Source organism: Camelus bactrianus, chromosome 10 (assembly GCF_048773025.1).
Source record: "Camelus bactrianus isolate YW-2024 breed Bactrian camel chromosome 10, ASM4877302v1, whole genome shotgun sequence".
Lineage (NCBI taxonomy): Eukaryota > Metazoa > Chordata > Mammalia > Artiodactyla > Camelidae > Camelus > Camelus bactrianus.
In genome coordinates, this window is record NC_133548.1 from 7,962,159 (window position 1) to 7,981,096 (window position 18,938).

Sequence of the window (18,938 nt, forward strand, 5' to 3'; positions counted from 1 at the left end):
ATGACTTTTCTTTCAAGTTTACTGAATTTTTCTGTTAGAAGGGGAGGAAGACACTTATCAGTCTCCAATAGGAATTGAAGATTCCCAAACATCCTCCATCTGATGTCAGTGTGAACTGTTCTGTTGTCTTTTAATTGTGCACAGAGCCCATCAACACAGTCTGGCCCTGCCTGGTCACCCTTACCTAACGAAACGCTTCTTGGAAAACATTCTCAAAAGAAGCACCCCACAGCAGGTAGAGGTGCTAAGACATTTTATGTGCCTGAAAATGAAAGGAACCCTCAAAACATAACACACCCAAGAAGCTAGTCTCCAAGTTTTAAAACTCCGTATGAACCACAAAATGCACTTCCCTACACTAATTTGTGGCCTCTTAACTACAGACACAATCTCCTCTCAAGCCAGCTCGGCTTTGGTCCTTAGGGTAAAACGATGAACACAGGTTAAAGATGTAGCATGTGAAGGAGGAAGCTGTAGGGAGAAAAGAGAAAAAGGCCTTTATGTTTCTGTAATTCACCTCTTGAGAATGTTCCCCCCAACGGACTGAGACAGGATTATAATTCAATAACTGAAGAGCCCACATGCAGATTAATTTTTTTCTCTAACAAGTTTACAGCAGTGTACAGCAGTTACAGACATTTATTTTATAATAAGAAAAGTACAACCATATTTATTGAGGGTAGGAAAGAGGGAGGAAAGCACATTCAGGAATAAATTCTCAAACGAAATTCAGACTGGTGTCCAAAAGAAACGACCAGACACCACCGACCCAGATGGCGGAGCCTTTCCTTTCCTAAGCGTGAGTGGGAGTCACAGCAGTGCTCTCGTGCGCCCCTCCTCCAGCCTACTCTGCATCACCATTCTTGGTTATCAGATGGCATTCTGGGAAACAGGAATTACCGCTATCACCTATAAGTTATTCAGAGTTGAAAGTTACATCGTTAAACGAAGAAGATTAGGAGTAGCTGCTCACATTGTGGGGCAGGAAGATGGGATCAGAGGGCAGCAGAAACAAAACAAAACAACAAGGGAAGGAATCCCACTCCTGTTCCCAGATAATTTCTTCATAAGTTAATCATTATTTCTTAACTTAAAAATAAGGGCAAAACTATGATGGGAAATGGGAAGCTGTGTAAGACTAGTCCTTGAAAATTGAATAGAAGAACCCAAGAGATGTGTTTTATTTTTCATTTTCTCCTTCACCTCCAATCTTTCCCCCTCCCCTTTCAAGCTACAGGGTAAAAGCTCCACCACCGTAAGGTACTGATTTATCCTATTTATTTCATTCTTTCTTTATTCTTTTGGGTTCTAAGATAGCAGTTCTTTTTTTAGTCCAACAATTCTTGTGCTTGATACTGAGGGTAAAGGGAAAGAAGGGGGAGGAAAACACCAAATTAAGAAAAAAAAAGCTTGGAATGCAGGCTCAAGCTGACAGTGAGCACGTTCCTTCAAAGTACAAGTAACATTGTAACTATTAAATGGTGTTTTAGTAACTGTTTCCATGTACTGGTTCTGGTACTGGTTCCATGGTTTCCATGTACTTATTCTGCCTTTTTTTTTGTGACTCCAGGGAGCTTTGCTTGGATTCTATGGAGGAAAGAGAAAACAAGGGTGAAAACACAGACATTTGTTCTAGGTTTTTATTTTAACAGTGATGCTAGAAGACTGTCTTGGATTTACTAGAGTCATGTGAAAAACACTCCCATTTTCATAGGTCTTACTCTGAATGCAAAGAGGCAGGGGCTGAGTCTGGCCTGGGATGAGCTGAGGAGAGTATCAAGATCTACCCCTTCTCCCTGCTGCTGTGCCTGCTGCCCGTCCTCTTTCACTGCCTGAACTTCCTGGGTCCTTTGCTGCGGGTTCCAGAGAAGAATAAGATATGCCTGGGCATAATGCCTGCTGACTGTGCTCTACACGCTGGCAATGCAAGAGTCCACTTCTCTGGGAATGCCAGGTTACCCACAGTGCCACAAAAGGAACTGGGAGTCAGGACCAGGTGACATATTTAAAAACCCACAGGAGATGGCAACAATTCCCAGCCCCTCACTAAAGCTAAAGCTGTCCTTTATTTTGTGCATTAAGGTTATCTGTCACTAAGGGTGCTAAAGAACATTCACACCTCTCAGCTGATGTCAAAGCTACTCCCCACAAACGATACACACCACAGCAGGGGACTAGTCAGCTAACGTTACTAATCAAGACATTAGGTTTAAAGCCAAGCGATCACTTTTCATAATCAGGAGTAAACGGCAACCAGATACATATTTGTGCTAACTGCCCTTGCCTGGTTTTAGCTCCAATGTCTACCTAAATTAAAAGCAAAAGAGGAGGTAAAGATGCTGGCATCAAGCCAGAGCTGTCTGGATATAGTCAAGTTTTTCTCTTATCAAAACTAGAAAAAAACACTAAATTCTGGGGTGTGAAAGGGACTGGCCGGGGTGGGCACAAAGAAGACTTAACTGCATGTTTTGTTTCTTAAAGAATATCTGAAGAAGATATGGGAAAATATCAACATTTTAATTCAAAGTGTTCAGTTCCATAGTGTTTGCTGTAAATCAAAATTAAAAAAGTGAAAACAATTCCTTGACATAGGGAGTCATAAAAATGGCTACTAATATTTTATTACTTGGTTTAAATATTAAATTGATTTAAAAAAGGAGAAAACAGAGGGATTTGGTAGTCATAGAAAAGAGGTATCTTTAAGTCTTAAGATAATTATTTACTAAAACTTTTATTTCTGAAAAGGGGGGGAAGAGTCTGGCTTAAAATTGATATTTATGAAAATAAATGAAGGTGGGGAGACAACCAAGAACATTTAAAGCTAGCCCAGAAAGGGCAGAGTAGTCCTGGCCCCACTGATCTCTTTTAGTCTGAGATACAAAAGATGTTTTATGAAGAAGGAAATGAAATAATTTCTAGTAAAATCAAACTATTAAGCAAAGTTTTTCTTTTTCAGGGTAAACATTACTTTCTTTGGTATTAGCATTATACACAGGAGACTAAAAATAATTTGGGGAAAAAAGCACACGTTATGATGAAATGTGGAATCTAAGCATACTTACTTTTCAACAATTGACTTGGTCTGATCACGGGCGATGCCAACATAGTGATCAATCTGGGTCTTTAAGGGAGAAAAGTGACAGTTGTGGCAACACACAGATTAATAATTTTCCTGAAGGTAATATTCTTTCGTATAGTTTAAGCAGTTTTAAAAAACACTATTAAATATTCTGGAAAATAAAAATAATGCTCAGTTTTAAAAAGCACTTGCTACGTATTTCCTTCAGAGACACTGGAGTTTATAGCAGTTTCTAAACACTAGAGACAGTGTGCCTAATCTATATTCTGTAGTAACAAATGCATTTTGGCTCCCGGGTAAGAATAATTCATTTAATACCAAAAAGTCATAAATAAAGTCTATTGATGAATGACTTAATCTATAAAGAATAACCTCACAGCACCTAGTCACTCTGTAAACACCACTCCACACTGCAAATGTCTGTTCACATTGGATTCCCATAATAGCCTTAGTAGTTTAAGTTTCTTTTCAGACATCAGTTTTTATTTATTTAAACATTTTCAACTTATTTTTTGTGAACAGATAACACATCCATATGTAAAAACTGAAAAGGCACACAGCAAGATATAAAAGCAAGTTTCCTTCCTACCCTTATCTCTCCTAGCCATTATTTCTCTCCTTAGAGGAAGCCACTGTTACCAGTCTCTTGTAGGCACCCGACTTAAAAAAAAATTAGACTGTAGAAATGGTTAGAAAAAGACTGCTCTGAACTTTCAATGCCTAAAAAGTGAACTAAAACTAGTCATACATCAATTGGCATATCTGATTCAAAACAAATAAATGCTTACCTTGTACTTCTCGTAGACAATTGGAACACTGAAAATCAGCAGTTCGGCTGTAAGACAGAATCATGAGACTTGGCATGTGTAAACGTAAGACAGTCACAAAGTCTCAAGACAGATCTTCAACATGAGAAATTCTGGCCGGAGCTCTTCAACTATGGGCAGTTAGATACACGTACATAGGCCTGTTCTTTGTACCACAAATAATTTCCAAATTGTGAAAATGGTTTCTACAAATAAGGACCCCATATTTAAACCAAACCTACACAACTCTCCTTTACTTCTAGCTGTTCGGATATTTCTTTATAGGTAGGACCTTTAATAAGCCTATGGCCACAGACACAGTTTCCTCCAATACCGAGTTCAAGGTCTCTATGGATGTTAAAGGCTGGGTCAATGTGGAAGGAATGGAGCCACGCTGAGCACTCTCTGTGCTCCTCCTCTTACCAATTACTTCAAAGAACCTGGAGACACCTTCCTTGCTACCTTACCAAGAATCAGAAGGGTGATCCCATTGAAAACGGCACCAACATAGGTCATCAGCCACATGAAGACAGCCAGCTGTGAAAGCCAACATCAGAGGGTTAAGCAGGAACAATCATAATGAAAAATTCAGGTTAACTGATGCAATTATTCTCTAGCTAAGTCTGCATAAGTGTAGTGACATATGCCATAAATACTTTCAAAATGAAGCTGGCCACATTTGTACTGTATATTTGAGGGTGCATCAGAGAATTCTGTAGTTTTCTCAGGTCCCTAAACAGACTATAACTGCATTTCTGTCAACTACATTACCCTTGTTCTGATTTAGTTCTCCAGGTGCAGAAGTACCTTCTCTACTAACTCCTATCCCTATTTTGACAGGTTGACTGAAGTAAGCATACATTTCCTTTAGTTTGATAAAATCCATTTCACTACTTCTTCTCTGAATTACAACCTAGTCCCTGGTTTTCCTCAGCCTCACCATCAAAAGCTGCAGAGGAAACTAACCTTCAAGGAGTCAACTAGATCTTCCACCAGAAAGAGACGAATAATGAGTTTCAGGGCTCTGTTGATGTGCACCATGGCAGCGTTCACGTAATTATGGAAAGCTTCAGAGGACAGAGTGATGTCTACATCCAGGTAGGCTCTTCCAGAAGAAGAAACAACAGTCACATATTTGACATGGCAGGAGAAGATTTCTTTCTGTTAGCACAGAAGTTCTTTAGAGTGTGAAATTCCCTGAAGGGTGCATTTTAGAAATCTGCAAGGGCGTTTTTTACTGCTGTGGGGTGGGGTGGGGGCACCACTGTTATTTAGTGGGCAGAGGCAAAGATGCTAGAAGTCTGCACTGTGGGACAGTCATGCACAATAAAGAATCGCCCTATGTCCTGCATAACTTCTGCTGCCTCATAGGATATTCATGAAGGTGAACCTATTTATAATTATCAAGAGCCCAGAATACATAAAAACAAAGATTTTTCTCACAGTTTTTACATATCCTGAATTTCCTAAAACTGTACTTTGTTTATGCTAAAACTTAACTAAGATTTTTTTCATCATGTTAGAAAGTCACATCTGTATTGGAGATTATGTGCGTAGATACAAGTATCTGATGTCTTTATTATGGGTTTTTTTGGTGTAGTTACGTCCAAGCAACTAAATATTGACTGGAATACGTATTATTTTATTGTCAATTTCTATTTATCACTCCTTACATTACACTTTAGTCTATTTTATATTATCTATGAATTTCATTTCAAAATAATAAAGGAGGCATTATAAAATATTTGTTAAAAACAAAAAGGAGGGTGGAGATACTGAGTTTGACAGGGTTGAAAACCACAGAAAAAGAAAGACCTGTGTTCTGTTCCCAGAAGCACGACAGAATTGAGATATAACCACCTGCTTATAATTTGTTCATTCAGTCAGTACTTCCCAAGTGCCTACTGAGTGTGAGACCCTCTGCTAGGTGCTAGGGTTATCAGGAAAGATAAAACTGCTTTTGCCTTAAAGAGCCTACAGTCTTGCGGGAAAAACAGAAGACTAATAGGCATGTTTTTCTTTTCTGTTTATTAAGAAACTATTTACCATCAAATACAAAAGTTACAAAAATTAGATGCTGTAACTAATACAACCTAACAAAACACATTTTATAAATCCACACAGCATGTCACAAAAGAGAAAAAAACCTTGCTAAGACATCTGAGCTTGTGGCAAAACAGTAAAATTTATCCACTCGGTGGGGGAGGGCATAGCTCAAGTGGTAGAGGGCATGCTTAGCATGCAGGAGGTCCTTGGTTCAATCCCCAGTACCTCCTCTAAAAATAAATGAGTAAACCTAATTACCTCCCCCTCCAAAAAAAAAAAATTATCCACTCATTCACTTAACAACAACTGGTTTGTTAAAACTAATTTGCAATAACCTTTTCTTAATGCTACATATAGTTTAAATTATTCCTTCTAGCTTCACCAAGAGAAAACACAAGGACCAGAGCTGTAGCCAGACACCTGTCGGAGTCCTGAGAGATCACAGAGGGTTTCTTTCTCCATGAGAAGGGGTTTTAAAACACTGACATTTGCTCTTGTTACATTTTTTATGGGCTAAGATTTTCAACAGGAAAAACGTGAGGAAAACATTTGTGAAAGTCATACACAGCACAGTCAGGAAAGCTAGCAACTGGATTCTAGAAATGCATAATTTACTGACTTTATCAAGACCTCCCCTGGTATTAAGGAAACTAAAAGAGAGGAAGGAAATCAGTAATAAAACCAAGAGTGGACACTGAGTTCTGATAAATGCCAAAAGCACAGTCTCAACACCAAGATTTCAAAATTGTTTTAAGAGTTAACTATGTGGGGGCTTAAGCATATACTTGGGACCCCATCTAACTGAGTGCTGTCCTAGATGCTCTGCTTCTCCTACTGACCCTGCCCAGGAATTCAGACAGTCTTTTTTGGTGAGCCTCTGGTTTGTCAAAAAGTTCCTGGCTCATAACTTGGTCACTTCATAAGTTGGTCTCAAGCTGATGTTTCACGCCATAGGTCCACTGCATTAGGCCCTATAATTCGTGATTTTTAATCAGGTCTGATTTACATCTAACCAGCCTCAGCAAACCCCTTCAATAAATTGTAGAATGTTACATGTGATCCTTCAACTCACTTGAATGGATGGCCTTCTTCTGACTTCTGTACAGCTTGGATGACAGACTTGTAGACCCTGAAGCTGATGGTAACAGACAGAAGAGCCAGGATGAGGTAAGAAACCACACTGATGACACTGAAAGCAGCCAAGGAAAGCAGCATGATCAGCGTGGTGCCAAAGACAAAGCCAGTCTTCTTCACATCTCTCCAGAAAATCAAGTCGTGCACTGCCAAAAGAAAAGGGAACATAAGTTACGTGCACACCCATGAGCCCCAAGGCTAGGACTGTCTTCCTGGCTGTGCCCTGCACACCTGAAAAGCATTACAATAGCGCACAATTACAGGTGCACCCCTCCTTAAGAGGATCTGGTAAAAGAAAATCAAGTTACATCAGGGGTGATGATTCACGCTGTTCCTCTGATTTCTGGATAGGTTTATCGAAACTTAGGAAGTTATTTTTTAGTCATGGCTACAGAAGTACAATGGGGTAAAGTGTCATTTACTGTAAATGTTTCGGGAGAAGGGATGGTAGAGCAAGTGTGGGAAAATCTTGGTAACAGTTGACCAAATTAAGCAAACTATGCTTATAATTTAGTTGACTATAAAACCAAAGGTAACCTGAAATGTATAAATTGGGGTGGAGGCAGAGAAAATAGTGAATAAAAACCACCCAAGTTCTATTAGTGTTGGCTGTGGTGAAACACCAGTCTCTATGTTGATTGTTAGAGAACTCAGGAAGGATTATGGGTAGGGGACCATATAATTATCTAAACCATGATACATCTGAATGTGAATGGAGACACTATTAAAAACTGTTAGGAAACAGGTGTAAACCAAGACTGTCCCAGACAAGTGGGTCTATGCTTGGGAAATCCAAAATGGAAAAAATCTGAGTTCTTCTACTTAAAGACACCTCAAAAACTCTGGGTGTGAGGGCTAGCGATTACCTCCAATCTAGCAATGACACATTTGAATTTCAATCTGGGAAGGCTAACTTCAACACTAATAGTTCCCCTGCAAGTCTCTTCATGCTACTCTTTGCTTATAAAGAGTAAGGACTTTGGAGTTGGAGAGACATGAGTTTGAGTTCTAGTAATTTTCAGCCATGTTACTTTAATCAATCATTCTAAACCTTTGTTTTCTCATCTGTAAGATGAAGAGGGACATCTACTTCTTAGAATTGTTTTTTTTAAGCATTTTTTATTGATTTATAATCATTTTACAATGTTGTGTCAAATTCCAGTGTTCAGCACAATTTTTCAGTCATACATGGACATATACACACTCATTGTCACATTTTTTTTCTCTGTGAGCTACCATAAGATTTTGTGTATATTTCCCTGTGCTATACAGTATAATCTTTGTTTATCTATTCTACAATTTTGAAATCCCAGTCTATCCCTTCCCACCCTCCGCCCCTCTGGCAACCACAAGTCTGTATTCTATGTCTGTGAGTCTATTTCTGTCCTGTATTTACGCTTTGGTTTTGTTTTTTGTTTTTGTTTTTGTTTTTGTTTTTTAGATTCCACATATGAGTGATCTCTTATGGTATTTTTCCCTTCTCTTTCTGGCTTACTTCACTTAGAATGACATTCTCCAGGAGCATCCATGTTGCTGCAAATGGCGTTATGTTGTCGGTTTTTATGGCTGAGTAGTACCTCTCAGAATTGTTTTAAGGAATATATAAGGCTAATGCATGCAGAATGCTTAGCATTGTGAATGACATGCAGTAAACACTCAAATTTTAACTCTAATAAAAAAAAAAGTTAGCCTGGAAGACTGTGACTGAGGATGAAATGAACATGAATCAATTCAAGCTGACCCACTGGCACCTAGTTCTTCCCCATATTTGCTACAATACTCTCTCTCCTCTGAAGCCTAACCTTGCTAGAGTCAAAGCAACCTAACCTGAAACTGAGAGACACTAACGAAATGCTGATTGTACAGAAGAAATAATCAGTGGTTCAGAGATTCTGGCCAGCAGATGTCACCTGCTAGGAGAAAGAAGAGGTATTATGAATCCTGATGGGAAACTGAATCCCAGGAGTTGCAAAGGACAGAGAACTAGGAGGCAGCTCAGACTCACCAGACCGAACAGGAAAGCAGAGGAGAATGCTGTCTACTTACGAGCGCAAATGCTCAGCAGAATTCCTACAGTCAAGAGCCCAAGTAGATGTATGTCACATTTCATACGACTACAAGAACAGTTCCAACACAGAATGCTTAGTAATGGAGCAGTGGATACCATGTGCCTCCTGGTGTCATGCACTGAGGACACGACATCATTTTGATGGTATTCTTGCCAAAAACATATAACCTGAATCTAAAGAGAAAGTCCCAGATAAACCTAATTTGAGAAATAGTCTACAAAACTGACCTGTATTCTTCAAAAATATCAATGATGTGAAAAACAAAGAAAAGCTGAAGAACTTTTTCAGATTAAAGGAGAATAAGGAGACTTGACACCCCATAAATGCAAAGTGTGATCACAGACTGGATAACAGAGTAAAAATAGCTATAAAAGGTCACCTGAAAAAAACTAAATGTACACTATATAATTAATAAAAGTACTGTATCAATGCTGAATTTCCTAAATTTGTAAGTGCACTCCGGCTATGCAAAACAAACAATTCTTGTTTGAAAGAAACATACTCCAAAGTATTTAGGGGTAAAAGAGTAGGATGTATGCAACCAGCTCTTAAATGGTTCAGGAAAACACACGTTTCTATAGAGAGAGGCAGGGAGTGACAGAGCAAAAGCGGCCAAATGTTAACAAATGGTGACTAGAGCAAAGGTTACATGGGAGTTTTTTGTAATGTTAACAATTCTTCAAGTTTGAAATATTTGAATGGAAGACAGAAACAGAAAGAAAAGCTGAGAGGATAAGACTGGGACCTAGAGAAAAAGACCTTGATGTATCAGAGAAGGAAGGAAAAAAGCATAAAGACGCCAGCCTAAATGCAACCCTACCTTTGTGCAAATTAGAAAATGCCACCCTTCCTTATGAACTTTACTGCCATCTACTGGAAAACTGTTGTAAGAAACATTCAAATCTACAATGATAACACGTGCAAATGGCGCTCCCTAGAGGTGTTCAGTTTACAAACTGCGTAACAGCACAGAAGGCCCTGGGCTTGGTCTTAAAATAAATCAATGGTAGAAAACAAACCTTAATTGACTAAATAAAGAGAATGCATGTTCAACTTAGGATAACCACTACGGCAAATGATACGTAATCTACCAAGCTTGCAAGACCAGTTGAAACTGACTGAAAAATCCTAACACACCACTGATTGCCAGCAGGCTTCTTGTTGCCCTGGTTAGAGTCAGGCATCTGCTTCTTTAGAGTGCTGGGCTCGCAGGTGCTTAAGATGCAAAGAGGTGGGCACTGTCATACAGCTAGCTGAACTGGCTCGTCATCACAGGACTGGTAAGTCAGACTTGAGTGTGGCCCTGGTTTTTGGCACGTAGCAGAGAAAGGAATGATTTGAACATAACCTTGCAAAGCAAGTTCTCTGTTATATCTGTAGTCTGTGGTAGATTTCAGGGATGACAGATTCTGATGCACTCATTTAAAAATGTTTTGGTCATACACCAGCTCTTGATGCCTTTCTTTTAAATGAACTGTAGACAGAGAGAGGCATTTAGCTTCTTTCTTATTAGCCTGTTTTTTGTTGTTGTTTTTATCACAAGCAGAATGCCAGTATAATGGAGAGGAAACCAGATTGGATATGGACTTTTTTTATGCCTCTTTCAGTGTCATGTTTATATATTCAAATGGACATTATCCTCTCAGATTATTATCTGGCACTAATTTGTAACTGTTGTATTATCGGAGACTATAGCTATATATCCACGCCCAGGATGCATCACAGTCCTGTACAGATGTGTGTCTACACTAAGTGTAAATGAATTTGCATATAAGGTTTCACAATTCAGTCTCTTAAGAGATTAAAAAGAATGACAAATTGGCCTCTCCTTGAGTATACGGGTATCATTTCTCCCTGTATTATATGCCTCCCTCACTTATTTAATGACTGAGTTGGTGGAAAATGGCTAGGTTTTATCCATGGTTTTTGTTTCTTTTTTTTGGTTCTCAACTTTAAAGGTAATCTACCTCTTAAATTTTGTAGTTTAATACCTGTTTGGTGAATTTGTGCCACTCTAACCTTTTCACTGTCATTCCCATTTTGTTACATCTGTTATGAGGACTTCATGTTCAAACACTGTATAAAGCCAATGGTAGAATTATGGTCTGGGCTAGAAGGGAGAACATACTGATTAGAAGGGGGATAGCAGAGGGAGAACTAGGAAAACAGGTTCAATACAGCAAACCCGTGGGATGCTCTTGGTCCACAGCTTCCCACAACTTGCCCCCTTACCTCATTCAGGTCCTGGTTTATGGGACTCAGGTCCTCAGAGACTGCCCACCTCCATCTAACATCCTCTCTTTACATCACTGTCTCCTCAGTCTGCCTTACTTTTCTTCAGAGCACATATCACTTTATTTATTTATAGCAGGCTCTTAACCAATCTGATCTTCTTGTTCTTTACAGAAACACTCCACACAATAAGAGTAGAATATACATTCTTTCCAAGTCCATGTGAAACCTTCAGCAAGATAAACCAAATTCTGGGTCTCTCTGAAAAGGATTCAAGACACTTTTATGTTTTCTGACTGTACGTAACTACATTAGAAACAATAACAGAAACATACTGGGAAAGTCAATAATAAGTTTGTATAAGCTAAACAATAGGCTTCTAAACAACCCATAAACCAAAGGAAAAAAATCAACAGATAAATTAGAAAGTATTCTGAACTGAATGAAAATCAGAATCTGTGGGATCCAGCTAAGTGTCTATATTAGAAAAGAAAGATGAGAAAGCAGTGATCTCACCTTCAACTTTAAAACACTAGAGAGGGAGGGAGCGTATAGCTCAAGTGGTAGAGAGCATGCCAGCATGCACGAGGTCCTGGGTTCAATCCCCAGTACCTCCATTATAAATAAATAAATAAATAGTCTTAATGACCTCCCACGTAAAAAAACTAAAAATTTAAAAAATGCTAGAGAAAACTTGAACTCCAAGTAAACAAAAGGAAATAATAAAAATCCAAACAGAAATCAGTAAAACATAACAGAAAAACAGAGAAAAATCAATGAAATCAAAGTTGGTTCTTTGAGAATATCAGTAAAATAGATAAAACTCTAGCTAAACTGATCAAGAAAAGTGAAAGAATACACAAACTGCCAATATCAAGAATGAGAGAGGTGACATCACTACAGATTGTAAAGACATTAAAAGGATAAAGGGAATATTATGATCAGTGTTATGCCCATAAATTAGGCAATTTAAATAAAGTGGAAAATTCCTCCAAAGACACAAATTATCAAAGCTCACTCGAGAAATAGATAAACTGAACAGTCCTATATCTATTAAAGAAATAAAACTTACAGAAAAAATGCTTCCCACACAGAAAACTCCAGGGGAATTCTGCATCACTGAGGAACTCTGCCAAACACTGAACAAGAAATAATAGCAATTCTCCCAATTCTTCCAGAAAAATGAGAGAAGGTAATGTTTACCAACACATTTTACAGGGCCAGCATTACCCTGATTCCAAAACTAGACAAAGACATTATAGGAAAAGAAAGCTACAGATCAATATTGCTCATGAAACGTAGATGCAAAAATTCTTAACATAAATTTAGCAAATGCAACCCAAAAATGTGTAAAAAGAATGTATCATAACCAAGAGTTTTTTCCCAAAATGCAAAATTGGTTTAACATTCATAAATCATTCAATGTAATTCATCGTATCAACACACTAAAAAAAAAAAAAAAAAAAAGAACCATATGATTATCTCAAAAGACACAGAAAAACAAAATCCAATATCCCTCTGACAAAACTTCTCACAAGCTAGGTTACAGAAGGGAATTTCCTCAATTTGATAAAGGTAATATATAAGAAACCCACAGCTAGCATCATTTTTAATGAAAGGAGGCAAGGATGTTCTCTGTTACCATTTCTGCTGAACACTGTATTAGAGGTTCTAGCCAGTGCAGTAAGTCAAAAAAAGGAAAAAAAAAAAAAAAAAAAAAAAAAGCACCAAATTGGAAAAGAAGTAAAGCTGTCATTATTCACAGATGGCATGATTGTCTATCTAAAAAATCTGATGGAACCTACAAAAAAGCTGCTAGAATTAATAAATGAATTTATTAACAAGGTTGCAGGATATAAGGTCCACTTATAAAATTAATTATATTTCCACATATTAGTATTAACCTATTAGAAACTAAGCTAAAAATAGCATTTAAAATATCATGAAAATATGAAATACTTAGGCATAAATCTGACAAAAGATGTGTAAGATCTGTACAATGAAATCTATAAAACACTGATGAGAAAAACTAATGAAAACCTAAATTAATGGAATGCTATACTATTTTCATGAGTTAAAAGACTTAAAATTGCTAAGGTGTTAATTTATCTATAAGTCTATGTAATTCCAATCAGAATCCCAGTAGGTTTTTTTTCTGTAGAAATAGACAAGTTGATTCTAAAATTCCTATGGAAATGCAAAGGGCCTAGAAGAGCCAAACAACTTTGAAGAACAAAGTTGGAGGACTAACACTGTCTGATTCCAAGTATTATACTATCTTACAGTAAGCTACCATTATCAAGATGGTATAGTATTGGCTTAAAAACAGACAAGAGAGCAATGAGATTATATACAAAGTCCAGAAACAGATCGACACATATATGGACAAAGTACTTTTTGAAAAGTTGCAAAGCCAGTTCAGTGGAGAAATGAGTCTTCAACAAATGGTGCCCGAACAACTGGCTATCCATGTGCAAAAAACCCCCAAACTCTGATCAATACCTCACATGATAAGCAAAAATTAACACAAAAGGATCACAGACTTAAATATAATATCTAGTATTGTATAACTACTAGAAGAAAATAAGAAAAAAATCTATGACCTTGAATTAGGAAAGATTTCCTATATACAACAATAGACAACAGATACATAGTAGAAAAAACTGAAAACTGTACTTCATCATAATTAAAAACTTCTATTTTTGAGGGACACTGTTAAAAGAATAAGAAGACAAGCCATGGACTGGAGAAAGTATTTGCAAATAACGCATCTGATAACTTGTATCCAGAATATATAAATATGTGTATATATATCTCCTCTCAAAAACAAACACAATAAAAACTTGTAAAAAATTTGAACAGATCTTTCATCAAAGAAGATATATGAATGGCAAGTAAACACATGAAAAGATGCTTAAAATCATGTCATTAGGGAAATGCAAATTAAAACCACAATGAGATCCTGCTATGTACCTGGGAGATATCTAGTCTTAAAAAAGACTAACTATACCAAATGCTGGTGAGGATATGGAGGAACTACAACTCATACATGGCTAGTTGCAATGTAAAATAATGCAAACTACTTTAGAAAACAATTTGGCAGTTTCTAACAAAGTTAAATACAACTATCCTACAGTCTAGCCATTTCATTTGTAAGTATTTAACCAAGAAAAAAATACTTTAAATTCATATAAAGACAAGAGATGAATGTTCATAGCTGCTTTGTCAAATAAGCAAAACTGAAAATTGAAAAACTCAGCAAAAATGAAAATAACCCAAATGTCCATCAACAAATGATATATGCATACAGTGGAATACTACTTAGCAACACGCTTTTCAATATGGATGAATCCCCAAAAAAATCAAGTTGAGTGAAAGAAGCCAGACAAAAAAAGGAGTACATACTTTATGACCCATATATATATGGGTAATATATATTAATTCTAGAAAATGCAAACCAATCTAGTGACAGCAAGCAGATCAATGGTTGTCTGGCAGGAGGGAGGGATTATAAAAGGGAGCATAAACTTTAGTGTGATGGAGATGTTCACTATCTTGATTGTGGTGAGAGTTTCATAGGTGTATACATATGTCAAAACTTACCAGATTATGTATTTTAAATGTGTAATTTATTTTCATTTGACAGACCCTTACTTTTTTCTAGCTTTGTTTCAATGTTTAAAGTCTTGTGCTGTACTAATTATGCCTTTTATTTCTTAGACTCCATTTCAACGCATAATATAGCTTCTTTGTATTAAGTTAATCATTTCTCAGTTATCTTATTTTGCTAATGGCAATGAAGCATCCTGACAAAAAATATCTCTATTTACCAAGAGTGTTCATATTACTGGTAAAATTATGAGTGGTTCCTTCCTTTTATTTTCCAAATCTTCTACAATGTGAGGATATTACTTTTATTTTTAAAAATTTAAAGGATGCCTACCTCTGCCCGTATTTAAGGATGTTAGCTGCAGTACTCTTCTTACACCAAAAGAGGGCACTAACACACCCAATGGTAATCTCAAGGCTAAGGGGAAAAAAATTGGTTCCTGCCAATTCAAAAGAGAACAGCAACAAACCTTGTTGACCCACTGATTTTTATTACTAAATTTAGGGAAGTCTCTTGGTTTGACTCCAACTTCAGCTATTCCCTGCAAGTTTCCACTTATCTCCCAAGTATACACTTCCAAGCAAGAAAAGAAAGGCTGCTCAAATGCTTATTCTGGAAAGGAAGAGATGTGCAAGAAACTTCAAGGCTTAGCAGTCCAACAGCTTTAGTTCATTTTTAAGAATAAATCTCCAACTAAGGATCTATACAACATGTTCTATCTTCTGTACACTAATTTTTCAAAATTTGTAAATGTACATCTCTAAGATTTAAGTGTGGCTGAAAAAACTAAAAGAAAAAAAAGGATTTATGACTACAAAAGAGGAACTGTTCACTAATAAAAGGGGAAATGGGTAATTTTTATATGAATAATTATTTATGTAAAGAAAAACAAACAGAATTTTCACCCTGATTATTTCCTTTGGTTACTTTTACATTAATAGTTCATAGTCAATGAAGCCACTTTGAGCTGCAAAAGACACTGGATAATGTGTTTATAAACTCAGATCCAAATTGTGTGGCTGCTGAAATGGGTTAACAGTCTGCTCTAATACAGATTTATTCTCACTAAAGACAGTCTCCTCAAAATGGCTCAGAAGGATCATTGACAGAATACAAAATGGTCACTGTCAAAGACAGACACACATGCTTTCGGCCATGGAAGCATCTGGCCGAATGCGTAAATTTGTAGGAACCCCTTTCAAACTAGCATTCCTCTCAAAGACTGTTAGGAAAAAATAGCTTTCGTTCATTAAAGTAATTAACATCCCTTTGTCCTCAAAAGCATAGAAAGCAAAATGGCATTGACTCCCCAACAGAATGGCCAGGTGGATCTGAAAAGTGAAATTTTGATAGGTTTTCTAAAGAATATAATTAAAGATAGTGGGGAGAATATAGCTTAAGTGGTAGAATGCACACTTAGCATGCACACGGTCCTGGGTTCAATCCTCAACACCTCCTCTAAAAAATAATTAAGTAAACCTAATTCCCTCCCACCCCACATATATGTAATGAAAGATAACAAACGCAGAGCTGAATCATGATGGAAAGGACAGAGACACAAAACTCTAGCTTTAGTCTTCTATCTTTTTTCCTTCTAGTCAGGCTGGTTCTTTGCACATGTTGGACAACTACTTAATCTCCAACTGAGAAAGTCTAGACTTAAGTCTGCAGAAGACATCAGATCCAATCTAAAATTAAACAAAACACTAGTTGATTGTTAATAATTGTGAAAGCCTCATCAAGTGTAAAAAGTGGTTTTGTACCCTTTGCACACATTTATTTCTGATTCAATCATCCATGCCAGTCACGTATGGCAAGGTGACATTTCTCCTGCGGATACGATTCAACTGGACTTGTATGCTTCTTTGACAGTCTGTTAGGTAATAACAGATAAGTGGCATCATTTCAGACTACCACAATATGTGACATAAAATTATTTTCTTCTAAAAATAAGCTGTCTCTAAAACTTTTACCAGTAATAGGCAAAAGAAAATTTAAAAGGAAAATAAAGTATTATGTAATACACAACCTTGACTTCTGAGATCTTATCCTCTCCATTTCCCTAGCAGCTCTATTGAGTGTTTCCCCCATGGAAACAATGGGAATCTGCTCAGTAACTGCGACAGCTTTTCTTCCCTCTGCTTTATTCCCCTTAACATTTAATTTCCCCCTAACATGTAGCAAAGTAGGTCGAAAAAGAGTTTAGAGTGAACACCCATATAATCACTACCTAGATTTTACCATTAATGTCTTAATTTTTTATTGTGGTGAAATATACATAACATAAAATTTGCCATCAACCATTTTTAAGTATATAGTTCAATGACATTAAGTATTCACTGCTGTGTCATCACCACTACTTTTTAATGTTTTACTATACTTCCTTATGTATCTGTTCCTCTTATCTGTCCACTAGTCCATTTTATTTTTTTATTTACTGTATTTCTTTCCATTTTTTTAATGTATCTCAAAGTAAGTGACAAATATCAGAAAATCTACTTCAGCTTGCATACCATTAAAGTTCAATATTTAGGTTTTTTTAATGTAAAATTTATATACAATGAAATATACAATACATTCACTGAGTTTGGACACATGCATACACCTATGTAACCCTATCAAACCACAGAACATTAACATCACCCCAGAGTTTCCTCATGTTCCTTCCCAGCCAACATCCAGAGAAGTAACCACTGCTGATTCTTTTTCCTATGCAGATGTTTGCTTGTTCAACAATTTCACATAAATGCAAGCATGCAATGTGAATTTTTATACTGCTTCTCTCACTTTTCATTATATCTCAGATTCATCCATATTTATTACAAGTATCAAAAGATAACCAGCAGTACCACAGGTTATGTATTATTTTACCGATGAACAACTAGCTGCTTCCAGATTTGAGTGATGAATAAAACTGCTATGAACATATACAAGTGTTTGTATGAACACACTTTCATTTCTCTACAGCGGAGTTGCTAGGTCACAGGGAGGGTGCATGTTTAAGTTCTCTAAGAAACTGACCAATCTTTCTGTACTAATTTTATTTATTTTTTTAACATTTTTATTGATTTATAATCATTTTACAATGTTGTGTCAAATTCCAGTGTAGAGCACAATTTTTCAATTATACATGAACATATATATATTCATTGTCACATTCCTTTCTCTGTGAGTGTACTATTTTACCTTCTTACCAAAGTTCATTAGAGTTTTGGTTATTCCACAACCAACATCAGCTGTTATCAGTCTTTAACTTTAGTTGTTCAGTTGGATGTGTAGTGATATATTACTTTGATTTTAATTACATGAAGACTTGTGATGCTGAACACATTTTTACTGGATTATTGGTTATTTGTGTGTGTGTGCGTGTGTATTTAGAGGAGAGACCTCTTACTCTTATTTATGTTTTGCAGTTTTTTTTTTTAATGGAGGTACTGGGGTTGAACCCAGGACCTCATGCATGCCAAGCATGTGCTCTACCACCCAGCTATTTCCCTCCTCCCCAGTTATTTGTATATCTTTTGTGAAGTGTCAGAATCTTTTCTGCCCAATTTCTTTCATTGTGTTGTTTGCCCATTTATTGTTGAAATGTAGTTTTAAATATTTCCTGGATATTAGTCCTTCATCAGATACATGTTTTGTAAATATTTTCTCCTAGTCAATGGCTTGCCTGTTAGTGGTGTCCTTCAATGACCAAGTTTTAATTTTGATGAAGTCTAACTTATCAGTCTTTAGTGGGGAGGCTAAAGCTCTGTGGTAGAGTACATGCTTAGCACGCATGAGCTCCTGGGTTCAATCCCCAGTACCTCGAGGTACATCAAGTAAATAAATAAACTTAATGATTTCCCTCCTCAAAAAAAAAAAATCTTATTTTATTGATCTTTTATTTTATGGCTAGTGCATTCTGTGACCTAAGAGAATTTTGCCTACCTCTAAATCATGAAGATATTCTCCTATACTTT

General features: G+C 36.7%; 1 protein-coding gene across 3 annotated transcripts in view; it reads right to left on the reverse strand.

The window, feature by feature from the left end:
- Window positions 1–621: 621 nt before the first annotated feature.
- Window positions 622–18,938, reverse strand: part of RTN3 (reticulon 3) — a 54,030-nt gene continuing 35,713 nt past the window's right edge. For all 3 annotated transcript variants that reach the window (XM_045518102.2, XM_045518103.2, XM_074371848.1), the window contains 6 exons: window positions 7,004–7,211; window positions 4,852–4,990; window positions 4,353–4,422; window positions 3,868–3,914; window positions 3,063–3,121; window positions 622–1,587 (listed from right to left, as the gene is read on the reverse strand). In XM_045518102.2, coding sequence (XP_045374058.1) covers window positions 1,542–1,587; window positions 3,063–3,121; window positions 3,868–3,914; window positions 4,353–4,422; window positions 4,852–4,990; window positions 7,004–7,211 — 569 coding nt within the window. In that variant the 3' untranslated portion in view covers window positions 622–1,541. The remainder of the gene's footprint in view (window positions 1,588–3,062; window positions 3,122–3,867; window positions 3,915–4,352; window positions 4,423–4,851; window positions 4,991–7,003; window positions 7,212–18,938) is intronic.